This window comes from Manacus candei, unplaced genomic scaffold (assembly GCF_025592945.1).
Source record: "Manacus candei isolate 608988 ecotype Guabito, Panama unplaced genomic scaffold, ASM2559294v1 h1tg000065l, whole genome shotgun sequence".
NCBI classification, from domain to species: domain Eukaryota; kingdom Metazoa; phylum Chordata; class Aves; order Passeriformes; family Pipridae; genus Manacus; species Manacus candei.
In genome coordinates this window covers 12,661,025-12,679,969 of record NW_026138113.1, presented here as the reverse complement: position 1 = coordinate 12,679,969, position 18,945 = coordinate 12,661,025, and the positions used below count along the sequence as shown (strand labels likewise).

The following is an 18,945-nucleotide window of genomic DNA, read 5'->3' as shown; positions in this document are numbered from 1 at the left end:
TGTTGAGTGTCTTTACTTATTTTAAGACCTGATTTTACTGCCTTGCTTCTGCCCAGCAGAGGGATCAGTGATTTAAGGAACAACATCACTGTGTGCTGGGGAGGTGGCAGAGCACAGGGGGACCAACCCCAGCTGCTCCCACAGCTCCTGAGGAAAACATCATCTTCGGGGCATAACCATGAAAGAATTGAACCAAGAATTAGTTTCCACATATTGAGACCTTGGGGATACAGAGCTCTCACCTGGCAACTAATAACACTGCAAAAACAGTTCCCTTGGGTTCACCCTTCACACTCACTATAACCCAAAATATACTGAGGTTTTCTGGTCATTTTTTCACCTTGGATCACTCCTAAAGTCAACAGAGGCAGCAAACAAAGTGGCTCATTCGTTGCTTCAGGATTGCTTTACCAGTGAAATGCCTGCCCAGAGAACTCGTTATTGGCTTTTAAGTACTTGATAATTTCATTCATTTCTAAGCAGTTTGCTCCCAGGGTCAAGCACTTGTGTAGGATTCCAGCCTTTTATTTAAAAAGATCTGTTCCCATGACTGAAGTAAAACACAGTTCTGTGTTTTCCAAATATCGTTACATAAAATTAAATTAAAAATAATTACTTTAAAGGCAATTTTGATGGGGGAAGGTGGGGACTGAGTCAGTCTATTGCCCATTTTCTGCCAGCAATATTGCACCAAGATCAGAGTCTGTGCAGAGCAGAGGACAAATCACCTTGGCTTTTTTGGCTTTTATGTTTGTTTGCTTGTTTTCCTCAACTGACAAGGTCCAAACAGCTCTGGGAGCACTGATTTCTCTGCAGGTCGGGTGTCCTGAGACAAACACAAGCTGCACCTGGGGTGTGCAGCCCTTCATTAAACCCCTGCTGCAGTGTGCCAGCAGTGGCCTCATCACACATCTCCTTTCAGAGCTCCACGTGGGAGCCACTTCCCAAACCCACACAGCCCAATCCCTGCCTTCCTTACAGCTGCCCCCTGGAATTCCTGACCAGCTCTCAGCAGTGCACAGAGCTTCCAACACCGACTGTGGAAAAATCAGGGGAGAGTCAGTGCCAGAGGTTTTATGGGCTGAGCACTGAGACAAAGCCACTCACAGGGGAGAACACCCAGCTGGCCCCACAGAGGAGTGGGTCATACAGTCACACTGGCTGAGGGGCTCTCACCCTCCTCCTCCTCTCAAAAACCTTTTATATTTATCTGTGGGCTTGTTCAGTCTTGTGTGGTGGTTTTTGGACAGGTGACATTAAGGAATTCAAGACCTTTCCAAGCAGCTTTTTTACATTCTGCCTGAACTAAGAGGCTCTGTTGTGCTTTGAGCATCACCTCACTTCGTTCTGCTTTTCACTTGATCCTGTCCAAAGTTCTCCAAGTCTTCCATTTCCCAGGGACACAGCCATTCCCAGGACACCCAGTGAAAAGCACTGTTTGAGAGAAACACTCCCACAGCCTGGTGTGCTGGTGAGCAGAACACAATTTAATGCTCTGCAGAGCAAGCAGATGGTTCCAGTCATTCTGCTCCTAAGTGTTCACTGTGCCCAATTGTGAGCCTGAATTTTCCAGCTGCATCTCACCCTGCTCAGGGAGCACAGCCTGTGCCACCCAGTGACCATGGACTGACCAACAGCGTGTTCCTGCACCTCCAAAACACCACTGAGCAAACACCCCCACTGCTGCTGAGCTGAGCCCAGAGCAGCCTGCAGGTTAAAAATAATAGTCAGGCTTCATTCCACATGGGGACCGGGACACAAACTGCCCTGCAAGAGCAAATGCAAGATCTGTATCAGCAAAGGGCACAGCAGCTCCACCTGGTCGTGCTTTGTTCTCCTCAGAGGGAGAATGGATCAAGGAAGCAGAAGACATTTAGGTAAGCACTGAGAAGGTGAATCTTGTAACAAGATGCTCAAGATACCTTTTTGCAGAGAATATTGGTTTCAAAGTCAGGATCTTTAAAAGTCACCACTCATATAAAGAGGACTGCATCAAAAAATCCTCACAGCAACAGAGATTCCTCCTTATTGGAAGAATTTATAGGACTCAATGATTTGTAGAACTTCTGGGTCGGATGGTAAAACAATGCTACCCAGAATATTTAAAATTTATGTGTGGTTTTGTTTGGGGTTTTAGTTTGTTTTTTTTTAAATAAGTCAATTTTTAAATCTATTTCCTTGAAGAGGAAAATACCAATTCCAGCATAAATTCTGTCCAGGAAACACCTGTGCTTTTATTTTATATATTTTAGACATTTTATATATTCTGTCCATCACGCTGTGTTAGCCTGATCCATGAATAAGAAATCCATTAGTCTTCCCAGGAGACTGAAGTATTCAAAAGTTAGAGAGAATAAACTTTTTAAAATCTGACAACTGGCAGAGCTGCTCTGGACCAAGGACCCCCAGGGTGATGCCTGTTCTTTTCCACACTTCCACCTGAAGTTTCTTAATTTCTAAGTTATATTGTTACATCTATCTCTAAGTAATATTGTTATACTGAGATACTCTCCCCACAGTGGAACCTGCTATTTCAACTGATCCTTCAGAGCTGTTTGCAATTACAGATCTGTCAGTACAGGACCTATCCCTAACCAGTGTTTGGATTGCATCATCCACATTCCCAAATCCTCTCACGATACTCAACCACCTGTGTGTTTCCACCCTCACCTCCAAAGCCCATGGAGACCAAAAATTCCATCAGCATCAAGGCAGAACTTGAAACCCAGAGCCCATGAGGTGTCAGATATTCCCCACTCACTGGGGCATTTCAGCCGCAAAACTCCTCTCCAGTCCCAAACATGCTGCAAAGCACAAGACAGAGCATTCCAGCCCATTGCAATGTCCCAGACAGAGAAATGCTCCCAGAGCAACCCCACCACAACCACTTGAGCAACAAAGGAGTCCATGTGCTTTCTCTTACATCTGACATCAAGGGCTCTCATCCATGTTTTTTCATGACCTCCTGCATCCATGAGGTTTTCATGCCCCAGTCCCAACCCCCTCAGCTGGGGTAGCTGTGCTGGATGTTTAACCCCTGTGCTGGATGTGTTTAACCCCTGCGCTGGATGTGTTTAACCCCTGTGCTGGATGTTCAACCCCTGTGCTGGATGTTCAACCCCTGTGCTGGATGTTTAACTCCTGTGCTGGATGTTCAACCCCTGTGCTGGATGTTCAACCCCTGTGCTGGATGTTCAACCCCTGTGCTGGATGTTCAACCCCTGTGCTGGATGTTCAACCCCTGTGCTGGATGTTCAACCCCTGTGCTGGATGTTCAACTCCTGTGCTGGATGTTTAACCCCTGTGCTGGATGTTTAACCCCTGTGCTGGATGTTTAACCCCTGTGCTGGATGTTTAACCCCTGTGCTGGATGTGTTTAACTCCTGTGCTGGATGTGTTTAACTCCTGTGCTGGATGTTTAACCCCTGTGCCACTCTCCTGGATGGAAAGTGCATTCAGCAGCTGCCTGGAGTGCATTATCAGCCCATCAACCACAACACTGGCTGCACTGTGGTGCCTTTTGGGGTGGTTTAACCCCAGCAGCCCCCAAGCCCTCACAGCCATTCTCTCTCTCAGTGGGATCAGGAGAGAATTGCAAGGCTGAAAAGCTGGAAAACTTGTGGCTTGGGATAAAGACAATTTAATGTGGAGTAAAAGCTGTGTGCACAAGCAAAGCAAAACAAGGAATTCATTCCCTGCTTTCCATGGTTGGGCAGGTGTTCAGCACCTCCAGGAGAGCAGGGCCCCATCCCATGGAACAGTGACTTGGGAAGACAAACTCCATCACTCCAAACTTCCTCCCTTCCTCCTCCTTCCCCCACTTCTCACACTGAGCACGATGTCCCATGGTCTGGAATATCCCTGTGGTCAGCTGGGGGCCCTGTCCTGGCTGTGTCCCCTCCCAGCCTCCCACACACCCCAGCCCCTCCCCAGCAGGGCCCTACACGGGGCAGGAAAGGCCTTGGCTCTGCTCAGGAATAACAAGAACACCTCTATATCATCAACATAAACCCAAACACAGCCCCACATCAGCCACTGGGAAGAAAAGAACCTCCAGCCCAGCCCAGCACACCTTTACAGATGCAGACAATGCTTTAGTACTTTAATATGTCCATTTATTAAACAGGAAGTCCTTCACAAATGATTCCATACTATATTGATTGGGTTAAGTGTTAGAAAACTACCATTTTCCCTACATACAAAAATACAGACTTTTACCACTATGAAGAATGATCAGAAGAGTACCGTGAAAACCCAAATCTTCCAAGACCAGAAAGAAAAGACAGAAAGACAACTAAAAAAAAAAAAATTTACAAAAAGTATTGTGCCCATATACAAAAGACTGGGAAACCAAAATGACATTTAAAACTGATAAATACACCATTTAAATTATGCTATAACAGAATGGATTTTAAAAACAGGACTGCTTTCTGTATTGCAAGACATTACAATTCTCCAGCTTGTGTTTTTCATTAGCAGACACCAACAGAAAGAAACACCAACAGACTGAAAAATTGTTACTGGCATAGGAACAAGGTGGAGGTTCTGTTTTCCTGTACTGAGATTGGTCAAGCATCGAGAGAACAACTTTCACACACAGAGCTGGAAGATGCTGCACTTCCACTGGGCACAGAGGGCACAGCTGGAGGCACCACTGTGGCAAACAGCTGCTTCACCAGCTGGCCAAGTGGTCCTGGAGAACCTCCAGAACTCACCAAAGCAGTGGGAAATCCCCCAGGGCTGTAAACTGTCCCTGTGTGAACATGTGCTAACCTGTGATATCCTGAAGTCCTCGCTCAGGAGAAAGGGACCCCTGAGCTGCAGCCCCCCAGGCCAAGGGGACCTGCCCAGGGCCAGACACCAGGCAGTGCTGCACGGGCACCCAGAGTGGGCAGTGAGAGCTGCTGGGACTCCACAGGACAGGTTTTACTGGCACAGCAAAGCACCAAGGGTGTTACACAGCACACCGTGCTCACATGGGAACAGGAAAACTGCATCCCCTTTGCTCAGGCCAGAAAGTGGAACCTGCTATCTCAGCCAATCCTTCCGAGCTGTTTGCAATTATAGATCTGTCAGGACAGGACCTACAGCCCTGGCATAACCTTTTGGTCAGGCCTGGATGCTCCTCAGGTGCCATAAACCATGACTTGTTAGCCAGAAGGAGAATGTTGAGGCTGGGCCTGCAGTGTTCCTGCAGAGGACCCAGGATCAGTCCCAGGGACGGAGATTTCCCACCCTGAGCATCTCTCCCAGGTCTCAAGGACAGAATTTGGAGCACCTTCCACCTCCAGCAGCCACGTGCCTGATCTCCACCCCCAGTGCAGCCAGGGCAGGGCAGGGCAAAGGGACACCCTGGGATCAGAGTCCCTGGCAGTGCCCAGGGGGAAGGAACGAGCAGCAGCCACGGACTGGGGTGGTGGGAACAAAGCACAGGGAAGGCAGAGATGCATCAGGGACTCATGGTACAAAAATAGTGCTGACTGGTTCAATAAATTTACATCTCTATTTCTGTGAGTGACAAGTGTTTACACCAGACACGGAAGGCACCCCAGGTGAAGCAGTTTTTCGGTATTTGTTTACAATTCTGTGAAAAGACGTACAAAGTGTCAACTTTCAAATCAAAATGGAGCGTTAGAATGAGAAATAAATACATACTTTACTATTTTATTGTGGGTTCCTGAACCCTTACAAACTTCAACATATACAAATAGTTTCAAAATGACACTAACACAGAAGAGAGTAAGTCTAGACAGATATAATGATCAGCTAAGTCATTCGTTATGTCATAAATGTTGTGCCTAAAGTACAGAAATCATTTTAAAATGCAATCGATTGGCCACAATATATAAACCAAAATATTTCCTTACTCCAGAACTGTGATGAATGAGTTAAAGCTGGATGATCTGTAGTGCTAAGATACACTCTCCCTCCACAATATCTAACAAGTAGAAACCAGTAAACATTCAAGATTAAAGTATAAACAGTAGAAAAATGAAGGTAGCAATTGTTGTACTAAAAGGGTGCCAGAACCACTTAAACCAGTAGACATCAGGACAGATGTAACATTACTAAAAGTATTTAGACAGTACTACTTTTGGGATTAAAAGGTTACCAAAAGTGGTAAATCAGCCTAGTTCAGAGAGAGTGTTTTCTTTCAAACACATGAAGGTTTTAATTAAATATGTCTATTGAGACATTTGTCCAAAACAATAGAATACCCTGAAATTTCCTGTACTCCACACAATAGCCTGGGACAGTCAGAAGAGGCAGATGGTCATATTCCATTCTGTTACTCACATCCAGATGTTATTAAAACAGCTGTAGGGACCAGCCCCAACCAAAAAATAAGAAACCCCCCCACATACTCTGTTACTACAATCTGGCCACTGCTTTTTGAAATGCTCCTATGTCCTCATCCTGAATCCACGAAATAGTTTCCATATCCTCCCATATATGCTAACTGGCTTTTTAAAGTTTTACCCATGAAGTCCATGGGTAAAAAAAAAAAAAAAAACCAACAAAAAACATAAAACCTTCATTGTAAACACAAAGCTCTACGTTATAAATATGTCAATCATGGTAACTATGTATATTGTATATAAAATTAAATATCTTCTGTTTGCCAAGTATAATTTAAAAAGGACTATCTGTGGCTAGTTATAAAAAAATATTTATTAACCCATAGAGATTAAAAGGCAATTTAACTAACTCGTCTATCCAGCACATATGAAAGAGCTGTACTGGGATTGTGGATTTACCTAATCACATTCCTATGATAAATAGACAACTTTCATTTCTGGGCATATATAAGAACACTTTTGAAACCTGCATATCCCAAAAGAAAATGAGATTGTGTTGATTAAAGGCTATCAGAAATCACAGTGTAAGCAGATTTTTTAAAGATTATTTTTACCATACAATGGTTAAATTATAGACAGATTTAAAAAAGACAACATAAAAAAAAAGAACCAAAACAAGGAAACCCTTTCAGGTTGGCAGCACCACTCTGACTTGGTCAAACAGATCTATCAAGGTGGCCAAGTTGCTAAGAGGGAAAATGATATACCAGGAAAAAACGCAGAGATTTCCTGAGTATTTGGTTAAAATGAATTTATACAAAAATACAGAGAGGAATATGGCATCATTTCTACAAAGTACTTTCAAACATCCCTCTGATTTTTGTACTGATTTCAGTACCATTTTTAAATTAAAATCCATGCCCAGGACACCTCTGTCTGCACAGACAGAGCCCTCCTGAGCAAACACCTCTGATCCAAGTCTGCCTCTCCTTTAAGAATTGCAGAAGCATCTTTCCTTCTGCTGTTGGGATTTTTATTGTTCAAATATCACTTTGAAAGGACTGGATTGCTAAGAGTCATTCTCATATCTCATATTCACAATCAGATTGTCCCTACCTTTTCATTTACCCTAAATACCTGCTGAGGATGTTTGGCTCCAGAGCTTCCAGCACAAGAACTGTTCTTTATACTCTTTCATGCACAAAGCTGTTCAGTGTCTCAGCTGAGCAGGACAGAGGATATTATTTTCTACACTATCTGAATTACTATTAAGTTTGGGTTTGGTTTTTAATTATGCCCTAAAAACTTCCTTATTTTAGATTTTTGGTGAGAGTTTTTCCTCACAAAAGAAAACAAGAAGAAATGTTTACAAAGTTCTCATGAGACAAGAAAACAACAGATATAGAACAAGACTAAGGAAGAGGGGGAAAAGGTTGCATCAATAAAACCACATATTAGGTAAGCATTTGCTGTGCCTGCACATGCCCTAAATAGCACAGAGGTGACAAATACCAAATTCATGTAGGGACATTAAAGTTCATGAAAAACTAGTGGTTCATTCCCTCCTAACAGTCCCAATGCAGCCTGGAGCTCATCAGTTCTGCTGCTGGGATCCACAGCATGGCAAGAACCCCCACGTGTTAGGAAGGGACAACAGTCATGAGAGAAAGAAAACTAAACTATTGTCTTAGGGAAGAGTGGAAACTTTCCCTTCCTCTTTGTGGAATCAACAACGAAACACAGACCAATGGAACAACTCTGAGATGCACAGGGCAACCCACGGGACAGAGCCTGGGAAGCAGCACCACACACTGCCCCTTTCACTGAAATGCTCTGGAAGAGGCATCTTACAGGTGAAGGATGAGGAGCTGCTCCCAGGGCACAGAGCACTGCTGCTGTTGTGCTTCCCAGCACAGAGCCCAGGATGAAATACAGACATGGGAGCTCTGGAGCTGGGACCTTGTCTCCCAAAAAAGGCAGAGAGAGAGAGAATCTCTAATTCTCTCAACCTCTAAGCGTGTGGCTTCTACCAGAAATCCCAAACACTTGGAGAACACCAGCTCCCTTCCACAATCCCACGGGAAAGGAGAACACTTCCCCAGCACAGCCAGGCTCACAAACCAGCAGAGAAGGAAAGAGCACCAGAGTTACAGGGATGGGGACACTGAGTGCTGCTCCTCCTGACACAGACCCTGCCCAGAGCAACGACAAGGCTGAACAGGAATTGTTATGAAAGCACTGGATCCATGAGGCACCAATGTACAAATCCAGGGAACACGGGGGCAGGAGGAAGGAATCAGCTTTACTGAGACTCTTCCCTCAGGAATTCCTGGTGCAGCCTTTGCACAGCACAAGGCCGTGTGACACACGAGCTGAGCCTGACAGAGCTGAGCTGAACACAGAGCAGGAAAACACAGATTCCTGCAGTGCTGTACAACCATTCCTATGCCCTTGCTCCAGTCAGATCCTATTGTTTAATATTCTGATATCTGTGCAGAGGTGGCAAAATTCCCAGTCAGTTCTACACCCAGAAATACAGAGATTCCCTGTCTGAGGGCTGGGTTGGACCAAAGACAACTGATCTGAACCGTTTCAGTCTCAAGCATCCCGTTCCTACAAGGTTCAACTGTTTAGCTCTGATTTAGTTCTATTTACAGTGGGTTTTGAGTCCCTTTATGGAGATAAACAGCACTTTTAAGGATTAAAAAAATCTCTGTGCTAGCAATTATAAGCAAGACTAACCAGCTGAGAGAAGCAATTTAATGTCACTTTTCTAAACAAGTTTAAAAAAAAAAATTAAAACTTTCTATCCTATTTTCTTCTTATAAGATTTTTTGTGATGACTGCAGTTTGGACAACAGTCTTAAAATAGTACCTCTGTGTAAAATTAAGTCAGGGAGGAATGAACCAAATGATCCTAATATTTCAAATTTAGTTGTCTCTCACAGCTATTTTATTTCCCTTCTATATAATCCAAACAGTAAATAATGTCTCTGCAGAGTAATAAGTGCTTAAGATCTTCTAGAAAGTATATTCTGTACAATACTAAAATCATCTTTGGTCCCAAATATAAGGAAATTACAGATTTACAGTTGCTTTTGTTTTACAAAGTGAATCAGTAATTTTAAAATAAATGCTCTGCTAAGCTCAAGTCATGATGGAAATAATGGCATTTTCAGCTGAAGAAAACATGTAAAAGCCCTCAAAGCCATTCCAGTATATTATAATAGGTGGCCAAGGATTACACTTTATTGGAAGTGTAACTGTACCACTCCTGCACTTGTCACTGCAGCTAAAAGGTAACTGTGACCTCACTCCAAGGAAAACTCAGTGAAGTCATCCCTTTTCTAGGCAAGGAAAGGTGCAGGGATTTGAAAGACACCAAATTCCTAAATTTATAGAGGGACAAGGCCTCCCACAGCTCTGCCACAACCAGGATGAGCCCAGGGAGCACAGGGGAGGACCCAGGAATCCTCCATCCCATCACTGCCATCAGCCAGCAAAGGGACAAGAAGCCTTTGCCACACATCCCCCAACTTGTGTTCCTTGATTTCAGGTGGGAGTTCCACTCCAAACACATGGATTTTCTGGAGAACGATATTTTGTATTTAGTAGGTGGTTTTGGTTCACTTTTGGTTTTGGTGGGGGATGTTTTGGGTTGGTTTTTTTTGGTTTTGTTTGGGTTTTTTTACAGTCCTTACACAAACTGCTTTAATGCCAGTTTACAATTCCAGTCCAGGTATGCTTGTGTTACTTTTAAAAAGGTTCTTCTAGGGTTTTTACTGCCAGTTATTAAAAATTGACCAAATCTCTACACACATAAACTCTCTACAAAAGTATCTCCAAACTCTCCTTGCAAACTGTGCCAGGCAGTGCTGACAAACACAGGGCTGGAACAACTCCACTGGCAATAACAAACTCTTACCACTGAACATGGAACTGTCATTTCCTGCTCAAGGAATGCACAGCAACCCTGGTGAGACACCCCCACAATAAAATGCCTCTGTTCTAAACCCAGCACCAGGCTTAGAGGATTCAATCTTCTTTTAAACTGACCCCTTTGGCATTAACTTCCAACAAAGCACAATAAAATGTTACTACAGAACTGATAAACCACTGCTCACTAAGAAAATGCAAATTTTCTTTAAAACCAGTAACTCTGAATTTTAATCTCCATCTTAGCCACCCAAGTGAAATGTATTGCAGATATCAGTGCACTGAAAATTCAAAGACATCACCTCTGTCACCTTTTTTCCCCACACATCAAGATAAATCTCTGCTCTCAATTTGAACACTGCAGAATTAGGGTCACACCTGTCCCTACCCCAGTTCCCTCCAGCATTAAAAATCCCAGGCACTTCATCTCCTGGTTGGTGTAACCTGGTTTTCATGGTTAAAACACAACCTATTTCTTAAGGCTCCAGGTACCTGCAGTAACCCCCTGCAGAGTACAGCTACATCAGAACACAGATTCAGGCATACATGGCAGACAGTCACTCAGTCCCACTAATCCCATGGATTTTCATATTCCTCACATCAGAAAGGAATTCAGCTCCAGACATCTCCTCCCCCACAATGTCTTCATGTGACATGCAGGCAGGCAAATGCCGAATAATGAATTACATAGACAAAAACACCAAGCAAAGAAACAGAAAAATATCAAGAGACGTCCTCCTAATAATATTACAGTATTATTAGGAACAGAATTTGAGGTTTAAGTAAAGAAAAATGTAATTCATTCACTGGAAGTACAATCAAAATAAGAAAATTTCAGTTAGGTAAAACTATTTCTAAACAAATCAACACAACCATATTATCTTCCAATTAGCTAAATTCATTTTCCAAAGAAACATTTGGGGGAAAAATCTGCAGAAACATCTACTTCAAAAAAAATTAAATCAGGTTTACCTACTACCAATGGTTTTAATTTTAGAACCACCATCCTTCCAAAAAGAAATATTTCTCTTACATGAATCACAACTTTGCAACCTTAGAAACACTTTATAAGCACATAATTTTTTGCTAGTTCTTGCTTACCCTGGGCTTGGAGAGAAAGTAAGTTCTAGCAAGAACTTCTAGAAATGTTGAACCTTAAAATAAAAAAAAAAAAGGGGGGGCAAAAAAAAAAAAGCCATAGCTGGAATTAAGTCTATTGGATGACAACCCTTTCTTTCTCTACTGTGTCCTTCAAACCCCTTTTCTCCACCTGTCTCCCATTCTGGAATGAAGAAGAGAACATATCCCACCATTAGCACAGAACCACCTCCTTGCACTGGTGCATCCCAAGGACCCCCAGCAACTGCACACGAGTTCAGAGCTGGCCAGGGGCACACAGGAACTGCAGTGGGCACAGGACCCACCCCAAACACACAGGAACTGCAGTGGGCACAGGACCCACCCCAAACACACAGGAACTGCAGTGGGCACAGGACCCACCCCAAGCACTGGGAATGCTTTCCAGCTCCTCCAGCCGAGTGTGCCACGGGAGCTCCTGCGGATGGGGCTCTGTGGGGATGGGCAGACACAGTTTGCTGGACAGGGGATGTGGTTGAAGTTATTGCTGTTTGCCCCTCACCTCCTCCTGGGGGTCTGGAATCACTTCTGGTGGGTTCCTCTCCCGTGTGAGCCAAGCCAGGCGTGCTGGGGGGGCTGGTCCCCAGAGTTTGCGGCGGATGAAGAACACGGATCTCCAGAGAGGGAAGGAAACCACTGTGCAGTCAATCCAGAACAGTAACATACTTCAAAACATATATATAAAATATATTATATAAGCTATATAATATATGCATATACATATGTAGAGATCTCGAACGGATCTTCCTTTTGAATGACCATTTCCTGCCTCTAGCCAACAGCTCCTGACTCGACAGCACACACAGGGCTGGGCATCCTCTGCCACCCTCTGATCTTCCTTTTCCTCCGTAAATAAAGAAAAATCCCTTGTTCCACGAGGGAGTCCAGCACTCGTGTTCCCTTTGCAGTCCCCTGGAAGGCCTGTCACGCGTCCAGGCGCTGGATCTCGGGGCGATGAACGACCTCCCTGGACTCTGTCCGAGCACGGATGTAGTCGGTCTGTCGGCTGCTCTGCTGCCTGTTCACTCGCCACTTCCTAACAGCCAGGAACGTGTTCACAGCATACACTGCCATTGCCAGGAAACCAAACACCTACAGCAAGGACAAAGAGTTGTCAAAGATGCTTTTTGAGAACAAGAAGAAAAGCAGTTTCCCAACAGAGTCCTCAGCAGTTTAGTTTTCTGCATTATCTGCACTGACAAATCCTCACGGTCTGCAAAATTGATGCTTTTCTTCTTCAGTGGACTAGAGAATCTGCCAAAGTGACTAAGATCAAGGATCCCAGGAAACAAAGTTCCCCTGACTACCAACATGACAATTAAATCCTGGAGGAAGACCCTCTTGTAAAGGAAGCAGTTCTTCATCCAACAGCTCATTCCTGAGGGTGCACAACAGTGAGGGAATGACAGGAGGTGACCAGTCCAGGCCACTGGCCTGGAGAAGGAGCTGCCCTGCAGTTCTTCCTTTATGCTTCTGCAGAACTGATGTATGATTTTCAAAACCAGGTTTGAAAAGAAAATTAAAAAGCTTGCCATCTCAAGCACAAAATTAACTTGCTTGAACTGACTGCTGTAGATTTAAAACCTTGAAGGGTTTCTATACTCACTCCACAAAACAAAAAATCACCTGTAGTGAGCAAATACTCAGCAAATTATGTGTAAACAACTGCAACTTCTTCTGAATTTTTGGGTCTATCTTTTCCATAGGCTTAAAAAACAGAGCAGGATCATCTAAGCTGGCTACAGAGAAAGAAGCAAGGCCAGTTCAACTGTAAAGTGTTCTCTGCAAGCCATTGTTCTGTTTGTTCTTGCCTCAAGCCTTAAGATAAACAGCTCAAAGGACGTTAATACTCTTAAAATAAGAATTATCTTATAGCAAACTGTAAAATTAGAAGTTAATTGTGACGGCAAAGGCAACAGGTGTATTCAATTAATGAGTAAAAGTTAATCTTTAGTTTTGATATGAGTTAGATATAAAGTTCAAATTCTTACCACAGCAGCAATTTCTGCTCCAGTTTTATGGTTTAAAGCAGCAAGTACTACAGAGGCAATGAAAAAGAAGAAAGTGCTGAGTCCAGTGTTGACCAGATCCTAAAAAAATAAATTCATTAGCATTACTAAATGATAATTCTTGGCTTCCTTTTATTAGAAGTGACAACACAGAAGGGTAGAACAAGAACCAGAGCAATGCCTCCTCACTTTCTATGGAGTTGATCACTTGTACAAAAGAAGGCCAAGATTACTGCCCAGGATCAGTGTGCACTGGGCTGTGACCTGAGACACAAAGCAGCAGGGCAGCCTCTGCACACATCATTCCATCTCTGCTGGGTTCATACCAAAGGACTGGCAGCATAAAGAATGACTAAAGCTGTTCTACCTCAGCTGGCACTGAAGTAACCTGAATGTCAAACTTGAGCACTCCAGGAACTCCTTGTTCTCTCTCACATCAGCACTCAGGGGCTTTTCTACAAATTTTTGAGCCCTTCACTGTACAAACCTGCACACCCTGTGCCATTTCTGTGAGTAACAGCTGCCTGTATTGTAAGAATACACAGATCTTTACTATTCACTGCCTAAAACTGATGTTTCAAGCAGACACTTTAGAACATATGCACAGCAACACATTCAGAAAACTCTTTTTTTGCTCCAAGCAGAGAAGAACAACTTGCTACACACAATTCAGTGATCCACGTGCTGCACATGTCACTGGTGCTCAGGTGATTATGCCACCATGCCTGACATAAAACAGGCTCATTGACAGAAGGAAGAATTCTGAATGGCAGCTCTTAGCACAATAATAATTATACCATACAAGACTTACCTGATTAGATTTGAGAAAAAAAAATTCAAGGGTTTAAGATAATAGCAGAAACACAGTGGAGATCCATTAAGGAATGTTCAGTGTGTTACTCGGCATCTTTCACAAGTTTAAAACATTTGGTCTGGATGGACACTGCACTATCTGCACACTGCCATTAAACTGGGAATACCACTCCCAAACCACAACACAAGAATACCATGGGAATGGAATAACAGGTGAGGTCGGGGTGGAGGAACCAAGAAATGGCAGTTCAGCACAAACATCCTGGAGGAACATGAAATTAGGGAGAAGTGAATATTATCAGAGCCAAAAGGGATGGAAAGAGAACCTGTACACAAGACTGAGGGGCAACTTACAGGCCTGAGTTAAAGAAAAAACCCAAACACACAACAAAACCACCCTGAACATGCCAACTCCCACCATAAAATGAAAAAAATCACATTAATTACAATCCAAGGACAAATTGTTTTACTTGACTCCCTTCTCACACATGCAAGGCAGGCTCACTTCCTGATCCTGCTCCTTCACTTACTCACGGGTTTTTATCATTTTAGAAGTCAGGCTAGAAGACTGAAGACATAAATCTAAACTTATTCCCTGGGTATGAATCCATGGCTGTGTTCCAGTTACACGGCACAAAGACTTGGAAAAGCCCAATGTCAACCAGCCACTCCCAAAACACCCGTTTTTCCAGCCATGATCAGACAATGCTTTACAAAGTAAGTGCAAATCCTGCAAGTTCCTGGTGCTGTGTTATTCACAGAGAAAACCATCTATTTGAGGGTACTGGCTCAGCAACAGCTGGTTAACAAAATTCAGTGTACCTGGGGACTGTGTGAGGCATCACTGGGGCCTGATCCTCACTAAAAGGGGGACTTTCCCAAGGAATCAGAGAGGAATCCCTGCTCATTGCTATTCCAACTCACATGTCCAGATGTCATGAGCCCAGCAAGACCCAACCTGTCTTATCAAACAGTAAAGAAACAAAGCAAACTGAGGGTCTCAGAAACTCCAACCAACCTTTTATCCCTGCTCAATCTTACTGAGACAGATGTTATCTAGCACTGAAGACACCAAACCAAATTAGAATTTTATCAACTGGTTATGGCACTTTTAATTATATAACTTCTTGTTTGCAGAGATAAAGCCTTTACATAAACAGAGGCACTAGAAAACAAATGTCATTTCACAGTTTCTCCAAGTATCCCCTCTCCAGCTCTGAGCTGATGGCTCTAACTGTGCTCCTGCAGCTGCCAACAAGAGCTGTGGTCCTCATCTCACAAACCTTTTTTCCACTAGAGGGAAAGTCTCACTATACACAACAGATTCAGACTCAACAGTATTCAACGTTTCCATCATCTCTATGTATGTCACCAAGAATTCTGAAACTAAATACTGAGGAGAGGGCAGCTATGTTCTTCGATAATTAAAAATAATTAATTAGTTCAATTCAGTCAAGCTGCGTATTTTATAACAAAAGTACATTTGGTATCTGCAGGAAAGACCTACAGAATAAAATCCTAGGAAAAAATACCTCAGAACTTAGTAATTACAGTAGGCAAGCATCTTGAGATGTGTTGCCATGACCAAAAAAGGGGGAAAAAAGCACTTTGTCCACTCCTTTGGACGGGTGGACACGAGGAGTGTACAGTGGTAACCTCCCCTTTGCAAGGGACACTGGAATGCTGAGTCCTGCTCCAGTATCCATAATTTTAAAAGAATGTTGAAAAATTGGACAGAGTGCAGAGAAAAGCCACAGAAGTTATTTGAAAGGAGGAGAAAATTTCTCACAATTTCAAAAGAAAATATGTGAATGCTGAGTATTTGAATGTTAAAGGAAGAATCCAGTGTTCAAATAATCAAAAAATACGAGCTGTTTTCAAAGCTTAACATCAAACAGCACAACAAAATTAACAGCATAACAAAATTAAGAGCTGCAAAGTTAAGGCATAAGTCATGTTCAAAATGAAGTGAGTTTTAATTTAAGGGAGCAAACCAACAGAACAAGTAGCCAAAGACGTGCTTAATACTCTACCTTTTCACTTCTAATCCAGATTGTGTTTTTTCAGAGCCATATTTTGGACTTTCTTAGTATCATATTTAAAGGCCAAGTGGATGACACATAATGCTGCATGATTTATGAGCTCAGATATGTTTATTAATTAACCCTGATGACCTCTAACTTTTTGAGTCTGTTGGTCTGATCACCTTTCCAAAGTATGAGCAAGATGACCAGGCCTCCCCACAACACAACACACATTGTGACCCATCTCCAGGCTACAAACTGACCTGAAGGCTTCTTTGAGAAGTCTGAGATACTGCAGAATATAAAATATATAAAATACTGAATATAAAATGCTTTTTCTAATGTACTTTGATATAAGTACATTAGAAACTTGTCATCATCACTGGCACTGTGTTTGATGGTACTTTTTACATAAGAATAAAGTTTGTCCTTGCAAAGAATTCAACAATGCAAATCTAAAGAACTGATCTTGAGGCTCCAATTTATTCATATCTGCAACTCCATTTTTCCTATTAAGGTCAAACCCTTTTAATGCAATTAACAACTGATTCACATTTGCACAATAAGGCTGGTTTCTTAAAAAGCTCAAACCACTATGATCTTTTATATCCACAGATCAGATTGTTTAGAGCTTGAGGAGCAATGACACTTACCAGCAACACTGTCCTACAGACATATAATGGGAACATCACAGATGCAAATTTCAGGGGAGGTTTTTAATCCAAAATTTGAGCAGAAAGATAAGGAAAAAAAAAAACCCACAATGGTTTTGGACAAAGTCAGAGCAGAAACAAAAGAAAACAAACTAGAGCAAGAATTCAAGAAGTAAAGGACACTCCTTTTTTCCACGTAAGAGAACATGAACAATCGTGACAATAAGAAGAATAAACTAATTGAAAAAAGATGAGCTGTTTCAAATCTGGCCACGATGTAGCTGAAGTTCTTGCTATTATATTTATAGACAAAGTAAAACCACATCACAGAGGTAGAAGAATTTCTGCTGAAATTGCAGCAACCTCATGAGACAGTGTGCTGTGCCATGGAACACTGTGCAGAGCTGCCAGCCACAACACAATCAGACCCAGGAGCTCAATCAAAGCCACTCCAGGCTGCTCCTGCTCCCTTTCTCCTATCCCAAATGATCTCAAAGGAACAACTCACTTGCAAGTCCCAGAATCACAGAATCACCGAGGCTGGAACAGAGCTCGAGATCATCGAGTCCCATCTGAGTCATTCTGTCCACTCAGCAAGGTCCTGTCAGGCCAAAGGAGGGATCCACGGCCCTATATCTGGTGTCTGTCCCACTCAGAAGGAGCACAAGGCAGAGGAGAGGTCATCACTTGTGGATGAAGATGGGCTGATGCCAAGGTAAGTGTTTTATGCTAAAAAACAGGATGCTTTTGTTCTGCTGTAAAGGGGGGAAACTCCATTCTGTGAGTCTGTGGCCATCCTACATTCTTTCATTTTTAGGGATCTGGGTAGCTTTGGTTCCTGATCAATGAGGATGGAAAAGAGGAATTGGTGCTAAGAACTTAACAGACCTGAAGAGCCTCATTAGGTAACTTATGAAACCCAAGGCACCTCAGCTTTGAAAGCTTCTGCTCAGCCTTCCAGGCTGGTGCTTCACCAGGAAGGGGCTCTGATGCTCAGAGGCTCCAGTAATACCCACATGGTTTTATCCACAGCTCCCCATGGCTTCACACACACAAACTTTTCAGAAATATTCAATAACAATGCATGCTCTGCCTTTGTATTCTGTATTTTGTGGTGAAATAAGCAACCGGGCACTATTTAAAAGGCAGAAAGTGTCATATTGCAACTTGTAGACACAAAAATATGTCATTTAAACTGGTGGCTGCTTTTGTCATTTGCCTTCTGAAATCCAAAAGTGTACATTTAGATGGAGTTTAAAGCAGCTAAATCAATGTAATCTGGAAAAGAAGCCTGCACATTTCAGCAGCCTGATTGTGCCACAAAAGGTGTCCAGGTTATCTTCCACAGCAGAGCCCAAAGTAACATTTCCTTTTAGTTCTGTTTGGGTTTGGTGGTTTGTTTTTCAGTTGGCAGGGGAAGGAAGGGGGAGTGTGGTTATGAATTTTTAATATTTTTTTTTGTACAATGCCCCTCATTTTTCCTCCAACCACTGCTTTACTTGCAAGGTTTGGGAACTTCCCCCTTGTTTCTATAGAAGTTATCAGGTTGAAGGTCACAAACACACCAGTCAGTCCTCTAAACCAATCACTTCTGGTCAAACTCTCACAATTTTGCTCTGAAATCATATTATTAAACACTTTTTGAGTATTTTGCACTTCAATTAAAAATTAAAACATGGTTCCTCGAACAAAAATAAGTCCTAGGTAGAAAGAACCAAATTAACAGTATGAGCATGAATTCCCATCTCCTTTTTTCCTTATTTATTTAGGCTTACCCAGCTGTGGGAGCCTGTGTTGAAGCACAGTAATCCCGAGCAATAATCCAGAGGAAATTAATTTTGGCAATTTTTTAAAATTTATAAAATATGCATTTTTGTCCTCAATAGGTATTGCTATTTTGACAGCAGTAAACAGAGAGGTCAAGGGTGACTTACTTAATTTTTCATTCAACAGCTAAGCAAGCCAAAGCAAGTTGTTTTTTTCAAAACAGAAGGGGAAAAAATAAATTAAAAATAAAAATCTAAATCAAGATTGTCCTGTGAAGGCCCATGAACCACAGCTTTGTGATTCCACC

The 18,945-nt window shown here is 42.6% G+C and overlaps 1 protein-coding gene across 1 annotated transcript in view; it reads right to left on the bottom strand.

Moving 5' to 3' along the window:
* Nucleotides 1-4,093: 4,093 nt before the first annotated feature.
* CMTM4 (CKLF like MARVEL transmembrane domain containing 4) overlaps nucleotides 4,094-18,945 on the bottom strand; it is a 37,066-nt gene continuing 22,214 nt past the window's right edge. Inside the window, exons 3-4 of the mRNA XM_051805803.1 lie at nucleotides 13,364-13,462; nucleotides 4,094-12,464 (exon numbers count right to left, since the gene is read on the bottom strand). Coding sequence (XP_051661763.1) covers nucleotides 12,297-12,464; nucleotides 13,364-13,462 — 267 coding nt within the window. The 3' untranslated portion in view covers nucleotides 4,094-12,296. The remainder of the gene's footprint in view (nucleotides 12,465-13,363; nucleotides 13,463-18,945) is intronic.